A 13,628-nucleotide genomic window follows, 5' to 3' on the forward strand; every position below is an offset into this window, starting at 1 on the left:
TCAGCAATGACTTGGTGCTCTCAACAATAATAGAGAATAGCCTGGGATGAAGGGGAAAAGGGTAAGGAAAGGAAGAGGGACCGGGCTCTGTGGTTCATGTCTATAATCCAAGCACTTTGAGAGACTGATGCTGAAGGATCACATGAACCCAGGAGTTCGAGACTAGCCTGGACAATGTAGTAAGACCTCATTTCTTCAAAAAATAAAAATAAAAAAATAAATCAGGCATGGTGACATGTGCCTATAGCTCCAGCTACTAGGGAGGCTTACACAGGAGGATCACTTGAGCCCAGGGGATGGAGGCTGCAGTGAGCCATGACTGTGCCACTTCATTCCTGCCGGTGCTAGAGAGCGAAACTCTGCCGAAAAAAAAAATTGGGAGAGTAAAAAGGAATGGAAGAGAAGATGGATAAGAATGTGCTGATAGCCGGGTGTGGTGGCTCATGCCTTTAATCCCAGCACTTTGGGAGGCTGAGAGGATTGCTGAGTCGAGGGGTTTGAGACCAGCCTGGGCAACATGGCAAGATCTCGTCTCAACAGAAAATCAAAAAATTAGCTGGGTGTGGTGGTATGCACCTGTGGTTCCAGCTACTTGGAAGGCTGAGGTCAAAGGATCACCTGAGCCCAGCAGGTTGAGGCTGTGGTGGCTGAGAGCATGCCACTGCACTCCAGCCTGGGCAACAGAATGAGACTCCGACTCAAAAAAAAAAGAAAAAAGAAAAAAGAATGTGCTGATGAGCCAGGTGCAGTGGCTCACTCCTATAATCCCAGCACTTTGGGAGGCTGAGGTGAAAGGATTGCCTGAGCCCAGGTATTCAAGACCAGCCTGGGCAACTTGACAAGACCTCATCTCTACAGTAAATCAAAAAATTAGCTGAGCGTGGTGGCACAAGCCTATAGTTCCACCAACATGGAAGACTGAGACTGAAGGATCGCCTAAGCCCAGCAGGTCGAGGCTGTGGTGGCTGTGAGCATGCCACTGCACTCCAGCCTGGGCGACAGAGTAAGACCCCAACTAGAAAAAAAAAAAAAGAACGAGGCTGGGCATGGTGGCTCAAGTCTAATTCTAGCACTTTGGGAGGCCGAGGCAAAAAGATTGCCTTCCGAGTCCAGGTGTTCGAGACCTCATCTCTACAATAAATAAAAAAATTAGCTGGATGTGGCGGTGTGTGCCTCCTGTAGTTCCAGCTACTTGGAGGGCTGAGGAGGAAGGATCACCTGAGCCCAGCAGGTGGAGGCTGCAGTGGCTGTGAGCGTGCCACTGCACTACAGTCTGGGCGAGAGGGTGAGACTCTGACTCAAAAAAAAAAAAAAAGAATGTGCTGATATCTAGCACTGATGAAGACATGGTGAAGACCCGGAGGGAGACTCGGTAGCCAACAGAAGCATCTGCTAGTCCCCCAGGTGCTGTTCTTTAAGTTTCTCCTTCCTCTGTGAAGCACACGCCTGGGTTTCTTGTTGAGACTGTCACACAGGAACAGAATCAGGGGCCATGCCCAAGCACAAAGGTGATATTGGTCATGTCCTCCCCATCTATTTCTACATAGTTCATCAGAGAAGGAATTAAATGAGCATAATTTTTTTATAGGATCAGTAAGAAATCAATGCTGATTTGGGGTTAATAAGTAGGAATGGGATTGGTTGCATAAGCCTGCATTACTGGTCAGTTTGTCCCTTTTATCTCCAATTTGATTACATCTGTCCTCCGAACCTGTATATATGGCTTCAAAAGAAGACTCACCGGTAAGTGATATAGCCAATGGCACCAAGATGTTACTCAGACGCCCAGAGACAGAACAGGGGGTAGAATAGAAAGCAGAGGTTGAGTCTCATTTCAGAGGGAAAAACATGCAGAATGGGGGAGGCATGAAAGGCCCAGGTGGGAATGGGAGAAGTCCAGGTGGGGGCTGGGTGGTGGACGTGAGAACTGATGGGAGGGAAGGGGGCACAGGAGGGCACGGTTCTTCAAGGCACCTGTTGTCCCAGTCTTTCACAGTCAGTGATTTTCAAATTCTGCCCATTTGGAGCCCTTGATTTCTCACTTCCACTCCAATTACTCATTTCGTAAATGCTGGTTCCATGTCAAATGTCCTACAACATAATCCACCGTGGATTTTTTTTAGGGTTGGAGTCTCACTCTGTCGCCCAGACTGGAGTGCAGTGGCCGCTCCCAGTCACCGTAGCCTCGACCCTCTGGGCTCCGGAGATCCTTCCACCTCAGCCTTCCGAGTAGCTGGAACTACAGGTGCACGCTACCACGCCCGGCTCATTTTTTGATTTATTGTAGAGATGAGGTCTCGCCAAGTTGCCCAGGCAGATCTCAAATCTGCGGGCTCAGGCAATCCACTCACCTCGGCCTCCCTAAGTGCTGGGATAACATGCTGAGCCACCGAGCCCGGCTCTACCGTGGATTTAAACAGAGACAGATCCCATGGAGGTAGAAGGTAGAATAGACACCAGAGGCTGGAAAGGGGGTGTGGGGGTGGGGGGCAGTGAAGAGTCTGGTTAATGGACACAAACATACAGCTAGATAGGAGTAAGTTCTAGTGTTCGATAGCAGACTAGGGTGACGACAGTTAACAAGTGTATTATGTATTTCAAAATGGATATAAGAGAGGACTTGAAATTTTCCCAGTATTTATCCTTGAAATAATTACTCAAGCTAATGGACAGACTGTCCCGACGTGATCATTGCATGCTCTGTAACAAAACGTCACTTCGTGATCATTGCATGCTCTGTAACAAAATGTCACTTGTGCCTCGTAAGTGTGTCAAATGTTGTGTCAATAAAAACAAGTAACACCCCATGGTCCTAGATAATGACAAGCACACAAATCATCTGACAATTACTCTGGGGTTTTTGTCTTCCCCTGACTGCAGTCTGGGAGTTGATAGCACCTGCCATTTTTTTTTTTTTTTTTCCTTAAAAGAAAAATGTGAGCCAGGCTCGGTGGCTCAGCCTATAATCCCAGCATTTTGGGAGGCTGAGGTGAGTGGATTGCCTGAGTCCCCAGGTTCGAGACCCGCCTGGGCAACTTGGTGAGACCTCATCTCTACATAAAATAAAAAATTAGCCAGGTGTGGTAGCGTGCGCCTGTAGTTCCAGCTACTTGGAAGGCTGAGGCAGAAGAATCGCCGGAATCCCAGCAGGTCGAGGCTGCAGTGGCTGGGAGCAGCCACTGCACTCCAGTCTGGGCGACGGAGTGAGACTCCAATTCAAAAAAAAAAAGAAAAATGTGGTCTTGCTATGTTGCCTAGGCTGGTCTCAAACTACTGGGCTCCACCTCCCAAAGTGTTTGGGTTACAGGCGTGAGTGCCACCGCACCTGGCAACCCACCACTTTCTTGACTATCTTTATGAAGGGTCATCCGCTTCCAAAAGTCTGTGGGGAAGTGAAGTCAACACTGAATTTAGATCCATACAACCTGAGTCTGTGCCTTGGCTCTGAGGCTTATCATCTGTGTAATCCTGGGTAAGCCACTTGCTTTTCTTAATAGCCTTTTCCTAATCCCAAACTCAGAGGGGTACGCATAAAAAAGAAAACAGAGCATTTTGTGGAAAAACTTGGTGGAGGTAAACACTCATTATCTTAGACTGACCAGTGTCTGTCTGCCAGATAAGATCATGGAAGGTGGAATCCTGGTAGGTATGATGACCACCCAGCTTCCCTCAGGTCTTCACCCTTGGAAACATGTTCAGGGAGCAAATCTTTCTCCACTAATGAAAAATAATAAAGTACACTGCAGTTACTCATGAATATTTCATGCACAGAGAAGAAAATAAGCTCCCAAATGGTATCCAGGTTCTTTTTTTTTTTTTGAGTTGGGGGGTCTCTGATACCTAGCCTGGAGTACAGTGGCAGTCACATTTCACCATAACCTTGAACACCCAGGCTTAAGCAATCCTCTCACCTCTGCCTCCAGAGTAGCTGGGACTATAGGCATGTGTCACCATGTCCAGCTAGTATCTGTGTTGCTCAGGCTGGTCTCAAACTCCTGGGCTCACAATCCTCCCACCTTGGCCTTCCTAAGTGCTGAAATTATAGGCATAAGCTACCACACTGGGTCTTGGTGCCCACATTAAGCCTCTGTGGTAGCAGCCCGGGTCTTTTAGTTGTGTTAAGGGCACCACTATTTGCTTAAATCACAGGTAAATTTTTATCTCATTTATTTAAATAGAGGCATGGTCTCACTGTTGCCCAGGCTGGTCTCAAACTCCTGGCCTCAAGTTATACTCTTGCCTCGGCCTCTGAAGTGCTGGGATTACAGGCATGAGCCACTGTGCTGGTCACAAGTAGAATTTTCTTAGTTTCAAGTCATAGTTGATGAAGTGCTTTGGTTGAAAACACCAACTTCCTTTTAAAATGTTCTAGAAATCAGACAAATGAACCTGGCTAAGCCAGGTTTTAAATATACATTGGTGTTAGTCCTAACCTATGTAATCTACGATACATTTTTGTTTTTAAGGATAAGGAACATTTGTGTACGTGTATTTTGTTTGGGTATGGGGAAATAAGAAGAGGCACTTAGAGGGCCTCCTTCTACTGGCAAAAAAGGGTTCACTGACCACAACCACAGGCAAAAGTAGGTTAGAGAAACGTGTTATTAAATTTAATTTTCTTTAAATACATAACTTTCTCCCCCTGCCACCCACTCCAGGGAGGAACAGAAAGTCCCCACCCCTCCATTCTGAGGATCCCATGTATACAGCCTGAGATGGCGAGAATGAAGTATAAAAATACTATTTACAAAGGGGAAGTGGGGATCTGGTGTTACCTCAACCTCAGACACCCCCAGCCCCAAGCCCCTTTTGATCCTTTAAAAAGAAAATCCCCTGGGAATCAGTGAGTATAGAACAAGCCCTTCTCTAGGGGGGGCCTAAACCCCGACGTGGACTAGGAAGCTCTGAGATTAACTGAGGAAGAATGGATAGCACCTCCGGTCCTGGCAGGGGAAGGGTCGGCCCCTCCACTACCCTGTAGTCAGCTGGCCACCCGCCAGCCTTTGTTACCATAGGTCCCATGTAAACAATGACTTTTTCCTTTATGTCCCTGCGCTTCTATTTCATACAGAGCCTCCCTCACCTCCAGTGGAAGCACTTGGTTCCTTGACCTTTCCTTCCTTCCTTCCCTTCTAACCTTTCTCCAGGAGGAGTGGGGAGGGAAGGTTGTAGGTGGGGCAGAATCCATTTCATCCTCCTAAGGGGAACTTGAGGGGATGTTCTCCATGTTCTTAATAGGGGAGGATGCCTTCCCCCAGAGCAAGGACTAGACGGGTAGATCCTCCAGTACCAGGAGACAGTGCTCTTGATGGGTGATGCCACCAGAACAGAGTAGCAGGGAAGAAGGCTTCAGGAGGCAGAGGTGGGGCAAAGTCTCGCCCTGTTGGTAGAAGCCCAGCTCTGGACCATCCATCCCCTTCAGGGGAGCACAACCATCACCACCCTACAGTCCTGTTCATTGGAGCTGTGTGTGCAGAGGGACCAGGCACCCATGAGGCAAGAGGTCTTCTCCAGGTCTCGGTGTGGAAGCTGCCCTCACACCAGCTCGTCCAGTAGAATCCCAATGCTCTGTGTGGCCTCTGAGGGACCAGCAATGGGCTTGTTACACATGGGGCAGACACAGCGCACTTCCAGCCATTTCACTAGACACCTGGGAACGAAGGCAGAACTATCATTGCTAAGAAAGTACTTCAGACGGCCCAGTTGTCTCTCACAAAAAAAGCATTCCTATCCCAGCCCCAAAGGAGCCCCTCTGGGTTTGCCTCGTGTCGACAGGGCCTGGGACATCACTGTCAAGGAGTAGATTGGAGGTGGCAGGGACTGGAAGGTTCCAGAAGACGCACCCTAATTATCTCTCCTTGGAAGGGCACCCTGTACCCATCCCTACTTACTTGCGGTGAAAGGCATGTTGGCACGGGAGCACACCTAGCTCGTCCTTCCCCCTGAAGTCTTCCAGACAGACTGCACAGGTCTGCTGCAGAGTGAAACAGGGGCGTGTGATGAGATCGGGGAAGCACCTCACTCACCCATCCTGTATACCCATGATCTCCTCCCCAGCCAAGAAAACTACTCTCTAGTACAGTTTCCTCAATCAGTCAGAGAAACTTTAGCCATACTGCACTGACAATATGGTAGCCAGTAACCACATGTGGCGGTTTACATTTAAATTAACCAGGGCCAGGCATGGTGGCTCATGCCTATAATCCCAGTGCTTTGGGAGGCCAAGGTGGGAAGATCACTTGAGGAATTCAAGACCAGTCTGGGCAACATAACAAGACACTGTCTCTACAAAAAATTAGCCAAAGGATGCCTGAATGAAACATATTTGTATACCTAACCCTTAACTGTACCCCACAATATCAAAATAAAAAATATTGATTAAAAAAAAAAAGTGCCAAACAGACAAGGAAAAGGGAAATGAATCTGTGATCTGAAATTTGGGGAATAAAGCTTTTCCTCATTAGCAAAAAAATAAAAATAAATAATAATTAGCCAAGCATGGTGGCACATGCCTATAATCCCAGCTACTCAGGCTGAGGCTGAGGAAGGAGGCCGAGGAAGGAGGACTGCTTGAGCCTAGGCTGCGATAAGACATGGTTGTGCCACAGCACTGCAGCCTGGGCAACAGAGTAAAACCCCAACTCAAATAAATAAATTTACCAAAATAATGAAATCATACATTTAGTTCCTCAGTTACACCCACCACATTTCAATTGCACAATAGCAACATGGGGCTAATGGTTCCTGTATTGAATGGTGTAGATATAGAACCTTTCTGTTATTACCAAACTTCCCACTGGACAGCACTATTCTAGAATGATTTTCAATCTTTTCTAGCTTAATACATTTGGCAAGGGGCACTTAATAGCTAGAAGTAAGGACAGGGGCCTGGTGCATATGGTCAGTTACATTCTTTAAATCCAGACTTCCCATGTCTTCATATATTAACTCCTTGATCTTGTCCAAATGACTCTCCTAGAGGAAGGCTTAGGAAATATCTGTACTTGTGGAGACATAACAGCAGGTGAAATGAGGCCATGTCTAGGCAGTCTCATGGTTACTGGGACTGTAATCCTCCCACTCCCAGACAACCACAAACATGCTCCGATTAGGAGTGTCTGTGGTTATGAACTGAAGATTTGGGAAATGGGTTAGGTGACCTCAAAGGCATAGGAAGGAAAGGAATAGGAAATGCCCAATTCCTAACAGAGTCAGAGTCAAGGGGACCTACAACACTGATTCAGGGGTGGGAATGGGGGCTGGGGGGAATGAAGGAGAAATAGGGCAGAGCCAACAAGAATGAGTTCACTGGTCAGTTCCAGTCTGTTTGAACAGGATATACACAAGAGTAGAGGACCTTATTTTCTTTAGTGAAAAACCAGGACTTAGGGGCTGAACATGGGCAATCAGCTGAAATCTGTCTATGGCGTTGAGTGGTGTGACAACCCTCCCCTTAAAAGTTATGCATAGGATTCCTGAGGCCATGCAGCATTTCATATCCAAACCCTTCTGTGATCTCTTTATGTCTTCTGCCTGAGCCAGTGCCAGACATAATGAATTGTTTTCTTTGAGTTGGGATCTCACTCTGTTGCCCAGGCTGGAATGCCTGGTAATGTAATCATAGCTCACTGCAGCCTCGACTTCTTGGGCTCAGGGGATCCTCCTACCTCAGCCTCCCAAGTAGCTGGGACTACAGGCACATGCCACCAGGTCAGGCAAATTTTTTTTGTAAAGACAAGATCTCAAGCAATCTTCCTGCCTCAGCCACCCAAAATGCTGGGGTTACAGGTGTGAGCCACCATACCCAGCCTATGAATTCCATATATTGATTACCTGAGATGAGTCACTTTGATTTGGCCAAAGGAGATATGAAGGCAGGGGCTAAAGATTCCTGAAAGGGTCCATGCTGAAAGCTGAGAAAGGTGCTATCTGCCTTACCTGTTGGGGCCCTCCCACACACTGTCCCAAGGCACTTACCCCATATAATTGTAACTTCTTGGCATCCCCTTTAAGCACCACCTGGGAAGAAAGAAGAGACATGATGTTCCACACAACCAATCACAGGAGCCAGCCAGGTAGTATCAACCAGTGAAGGGAGTCCCCAGCCTCCACAGTGGGGAGACACCCTCTCTCCCATGATGGGGAAGGCTCTGGACTGTCTGGAGCAAGCCAGACCTGAGGACAGTAGAAGGGGTGAGTCTCAGGGAGGCCTAGGGGGATTCTTGGCCAGGGGAGCTTGAGCCTGTCCTCGTTCCCTCTCCCTGTAAGGGCAAGCAGTAAGTAGAGGAAGAAGTCTCAGGGTACTGTGTGGCTTTTTACCTCCTTGTATCCATATCGTTCACTCTGAGCCTGGTTCCGGAGTTTACTGGGAGAGAAATAAAGAGGGGGAGAGATCAGGTTACTATGCCTTTGAATAACCAAGCAGGAGAGGCTGGCTGGTTCCTTGGGTCTTCTGAGGGATGAGGGGTGCTTGTCCCATAGATATGGAGCGTGGAGACTATGCAGACCACCCAGAGCTGACTGAGGACTAAGACTCTTGCTTAGTCTCGGTAACTACAAAATTCACTGCCAGGACTCTAACACACAGATTGGGGGATTCTCCAGCAAAGCATCCCCAAATTGTTCACTCTCCCTGCCCTTTCCCAGCAGGTGAATTCCTGCAGACTCCCAAACTGTATAGCCTAATGACATGCTTACTTAGTGTGCAGCAGGAATTACTGTTTTTGAGTTGGAGTCTCTGTCGCCCAGGCTAGAGTGCAGTGGCATGATCACAGCAGCCTCAACCTCCTGGGCTCAGGCTGTACTTCCATTTCTATCTCCCAGGTAGTTGGGACTACAGGAGCATGCCACCATGTCCGGCTAATTTTTTTGATTTTTTTTTGTAGAGAAGAGGTCTCGCTATATTGCCCAGGCTGGTCTTGAACTCCTGAAAAGTTATCCTCCCACCTCAGAGTGCTGGGATTACTGGCGTGAGCAACCATGCCCAGCCATATCCTTAAAAGAGATATTTCCATGAAGCCAGGAGAGCAGGATAAATAAGTCTCTGTTGACCCTGGGGAATTTTCCGCCCAGAGAACACAAGCATTCTGGAACCAAAGCACACTCTTCCCTTCACAGTGCCAGGGATGCCTTCTTTGTTCTCTTCTTTTCATTTCGAGCTGGTGGCCTTCACACAGCCTAACTCTCAATGGCTAAACAGAGCATGTCGTTACTCATGACAATAGCACTAGTTGTCAAGTACTTGCTATGTATTGCTGGGACAGTGACATATTCACATATGTTCTCACTGAAACCAGACAACTTTCAGAGGGAGATACTTTTTTTTATAGATGGAGAAAATGAAGCCCAAAGAAGTGATTTGCCCAAACATCACAGAGCTGGCAGCACAATCTGGATTTGAATCAGTTTATGTGATTATAGTGCTCAAGCTCTTTACCACATAATGTGGTCTGATCCACTAATTAGGTAGAATACATCATAGCCCTGAGAATATGCCTTGGCCTTGGGACACACCCTACATCTCCCCCGAAATGCTTCCTATGAGAATGGCTGGGACCATAATTAAGTGCCATTTTATTTCCAGGAGAGGAAGTTTCTTGGGGTAGCTTTATTTTTTCAATTTATCTTAAAAAGTTTTTAGAGACAGGGTCTCACTCTGTCACCCAGGCTGGAGTGCAGTGGGGTGATCATGGTTCACCGCAGCCTCAAACTCCTGGTCTCACGTGATGTCTCTGCCTCACTCTTTCCAGTAGCTGGAACTACAAGGCATACACTACCATGCTCAGCTAGCTCAGCTAATTTATTTAATTTTTTGTAGACACGAGGTCTCACTATGTTGCCCAGGCTGGTCTCGAACTCCTGGCCTCAAGCAGTCCTCCTGCCTCAACCTCCCAAAGTGCTGAGATTGCAGGTGTGAGCCACTGTGCCCAGCCAGAATTCTGTAGATGGAGTAAGATGGCCTCCTGTACGTGGGCTCTAAGAGGGAGCCTGGTGGGGCTTTTCCCCACAGGTCATTTCCAACACAGGTCTGGATTACTGGAAGGAAGCACCAGAAATCCAGCAAGTCAGAGGGGTGGGAGGGGGAGAAACTCCAGTCTGAGGGCCATGTCCACCTCAAAACCTGTTTTTTGGAATGGTTCTTAGAGTTGTGGGACACATATGAGGATTTACTGAACAAGTAAATTACATGCAGGTGAGGTTTGGCCCTCTAGTGAGCCCTCTCGCCCCTGATAGTGGACCTGGTACCCAATGTGCTGTTGTGTGGCCTTATCCCTCCTCCCCTACTCCCTCCCTCAGCAATGTCCAGCATCTGTTGTTCCTACCTTTATGTGTGTATCCAATGATCAGGGGCCTCTTATGAGTGATTTTTTTTTTTTTTGAGTCAGAGTCTCACTCTGTCACCCAGGCTGGAGAGCAGTGGCATGCTAATGGCCACTGCAGCCTCGACCTGCTGAGTTCAGGCAATCCTTCCACCTCAGTCTTCCAAGTAGCTGAAACTACAGGCATGTGCCATCACGCCTGACTAGTTTTTTGATTTATTGTAGAGATGAGGTCTCACCAAGTCACCCAGCCTGGTCTCAAGCCCCTGGGGTCAGGCAATCCTCTTGCCTCATCCTCTCAAAGTGCTGGGATAACAGACGCCGGTTCTTAATGTCAAATGGTTGAAAACAGAAATAAAGACAAATACCTCTTAACACATGAAAATTACATGAATTTCAAACTTCAGTGTCTGTTAAATTTTACTGATACACAGTTTCATGGCTTTTCATATCATCTGGCCACTTTTGCACGCTAATGAAGAGTTGCATCGTTGTGACAGTGACAGAGACCTCATGACCTGCAAAAGCCTGAAATATTTACTCTGACCCTTCACAAAAGAAGGATTGCTGACCTGATTCAGAAAAAGAGCACCTCAAGTCACAGAGCACCCCAATAGGGGAGGGCAAGAGATGCTCCAGGGGCAGAGGAGAGAGGCTGAGGCTGAAGCTGCTCCCGGGGAAGAGAGAGCAGAAAGTGGGGCAGAGCCAGGCCTGGAGCACAGCACAGGGCAGAGAAGACCAGGCTGCCAGCCTCCTACTTCATTTCTGACAGGAAATCAGGTGACTTGGCAAAGCTGTGTGTTCCTGGAGCCTCCTGAGAACTCCAGTCCAAGTGGACTCCTGCCATGGGCTTGGGGGCTGGGGTGGCACATCCACTGTCCTCCCTTCTCTCCACTGTGTGCTCTCTGCTCATTGCAGGGTTGGGCTTGAAGGCCTCACCGGGGTCCTGCTGTCCCAACCTTTGCTTTCCAGAGAACGCCTTGGCCCAGAAAGGGCCTTTATTCATAGAATGTGTCTCTGTCCCAGCTTCCCATGAGAGGGCGGGATGCATCTGAAACTTAAGTGGGTTGCTGTTACCTGACTTTGCGTTAAGCTGGGACAGGAAGAAAGTGTTCCTGTGGTCAGGGAACTCACAGTCGTCTTCTCAGGGACACTGTGGCTCTGTCATGAGGTACGTGCAGAGCAAATAAGGAAGTGGTAAGGAGCCTGTGTTCTTAACCGTCTGGGGGAATGAGACTGCCACACGTCTTTTGAGACTCCAATGACTCACCTGAAACATAGCTCTACTTATGTAGTGCGTGCTGTCTTTCTTCCTTGCTGTCTGGGTACCCAGTGCCCTCTCCTGTTCTCCCCTCCTCCCTCTTGTCTGGCTGGCTCCCTTTAATGCTGTCACCCAAGGATTCTCCAGAATGGGGAAGGGCTTCAGAGCTGCCCCTTCATCCTGCATATCAGCTTCGGCTCAGAAAGGATTCGGTCATGATGAAATGAAGCTGAGAAGGTTGCAAGGAAAATAGAACAAAAAAGCAAAGACCCTGGGCCATCCCAGCTGGAGCTATAGTACCAACAACTCCAGACAGGTGGCCTTTTCAGCTGCTGGGTGAGCACACCAACTAAAAATACCCAGATTTCAATAAGACCATTTCTAGCTGCTGCCAGTGGGTTCTCCCTTTCCTCTTTTCCCTTTTAGAACAAACAATGTAGCCAGGTCCTGAAATAATTATTCCCTTCCTGCCCATTTGTACTTCCCTGGCCCCTCCATCCTGTGTAGGGCAGAGGCCAGCTCTGAGAGAGGGAGGAAGAATACACAGAGGGGAGGCTGGCCTTGGCCACTGAGCTCACCAGGTTGGGAGCAGTGGTCATGGGCCTATTTTGGCTGAGGAGGAAACCAAGAAGCAGGGAGAGGAAGTGGTGGCTTCTGTACTTGTGTGTCTTTCTATATATAGATACACACAGGCTGCTACATACCAGTGAGCCTCTGGGACTGAGAAACTCCAGGGTCAACTGGTTTTGGGTAGGCTGTAGGAGAGGGCAGGGTGACAAAGGAGCAGATTACCACAGAAGGGACAGGTGGTGCGGGCAGCTCACAGCAGGGACAGCTTTTAGTATCATGTGGCTACTGCTCTGTTCTTTTACTCTAGCCAAAGAGCAAGGGATTGGCAGTTCACAGCCCTCTAGCCTATCTTCCTGCAAGACCCAAGCCCGAGCTCTAAGAAGGAGGTCACGGATGCTATAGCAGCCCCTCTACTTCCTATTCAAGGAATAAGACTTGGCCAGGTGCAGTGGCCCACACCTGTAATCCCAGCACTTTGGGAGGCTGAGGCAGGAGAATTGCTTAAGCCCAGGAGTTCAAGACCAACCTAGGCAGCAACATAGCAAGACCATGCCTCTACAAAAAAATTATCTGGGCGTGGTGGTGTGTGCCTGTATTTCTAGCTATTTGGGAGGCTGAGATGGAAGGACGATCTGAGCCTAAGAAGTGGAGGCCGTGGTGAGTCATAATGTGCTACTGCACTCCAGCCTGAGGAACAGAGTAACTCTCGACTCAAAAAATGAAACTAAAAGATAAAAAAGAAAAAAAAGGAACAAGACTCATAGAAAGCCAATACACAGAAGGTATCTGAAAGACTCCAGCTAATCGCTCCCAGACTAGCCCACCTGTGTATCTTTCTCTGCATATGACCTTAGGCAAATCCTTCACTGTCTGAGAATGAATTTCCTCATTTATAAAGTGGGCTAATACTTAAACTGAGGATTAAGTGAGCTAAATGGTTTACAAAATGCTGACCACAACTCCTGGCAGACAGAAGGTAGTGGGTCAAGAGTAGCTAAAAAGCTAAGGCCACACCTATTAGTGGCTGAATTAGGAAGTGAACACTGGTCACCTACTCCCTAGCCAAGAGCAATTTTCCCTAAAAAAAGTCTTCTCTTGACCACCTTTGTGGCTCAGTATGTGGGTACCTCTATGTGTGGGGATGGAGGAGAGAGACAGGCAGAGAGGGAAGGGACCAAATAGAGTTGATTTTACACACTCCCCCTAGTCTCATCATAAATAAATCTTTGATATTGGGCATGTCTCCAGGGAATTGCTTGACATGGGGGTACAAGGTGAGGGAGGGTTGGTGGTCAATAAAAGTTTAAGGAAAAAAACAGACTTCAGGAAGAGGGTCAAGGGGGAAGGAAGGAGATACCAGAAATCTACCCTTTTACTCTACTTAAAGATGCAAATTTCAAGCCGGGCTTGGTTGCTCAGCCTGTAATTCCAGCGCTTTGGGAGGCTGAGGTAAGTGGATTGCCTGAGCCCGTGGGTTC

At 48.0% G+C, this 13,628-nt stretch overlaps 1 protein-coding gene across 1 annotated transcript in view; it reads right to left on the bottom strand.

The window, feature by feature from the left end:
- Nucleotides 1–5,469: 5,469 nt before the first annotated feature.
- Nucleotides 5,470–13,628, bottom strand: part of RNF122 (ring finger protein 122) — a 17,545-nt gene continuing 9,386 nt past the window's right edge. The window contains exons 3-6 of the mRNA XM_008063003.2: nucleotides 8,320–8,365; nucleotides 7,978–8,019; nucleotides 5,892–5,974; nucleotides 5,470–5,650 (exon numbers count right to left, since the gene is read on the bottom strand). Coding sequence (XP_008061194.1) covers nucleotides 5,536–5,650; nucleotides 5,892–5,974; nucleotides 7,978–8,019; nucleotides 8,320–8,365 — 286 coding nt within the window. The 3' untranslated portion in view covers nucleotides 5,470–5,535. The remainder of the gene's footprint in view (nucleotides 5,651–5,891; nucleotides 5,975–7,977; nucleotides 8,020–8,319; nucleotides 8,366–13,628) is intronic.

This window comes from Carlito syrichta, unplaced genomic scaffold, assembly GCF_000164805.1.
Source record: "Carlito syrichta isolate Samal-C Ts95f unplaced genomic scaffold, Tarsius_syrichta-2.0.1 Scaffold306334, whole genome shotgun sequence".
Classification (NCBI taxonomy): Eukaryota; Metazoa; Chordata; class Mammalia; order Primates; family Tarsiidae; genus Carlito; species Carlito syrichta.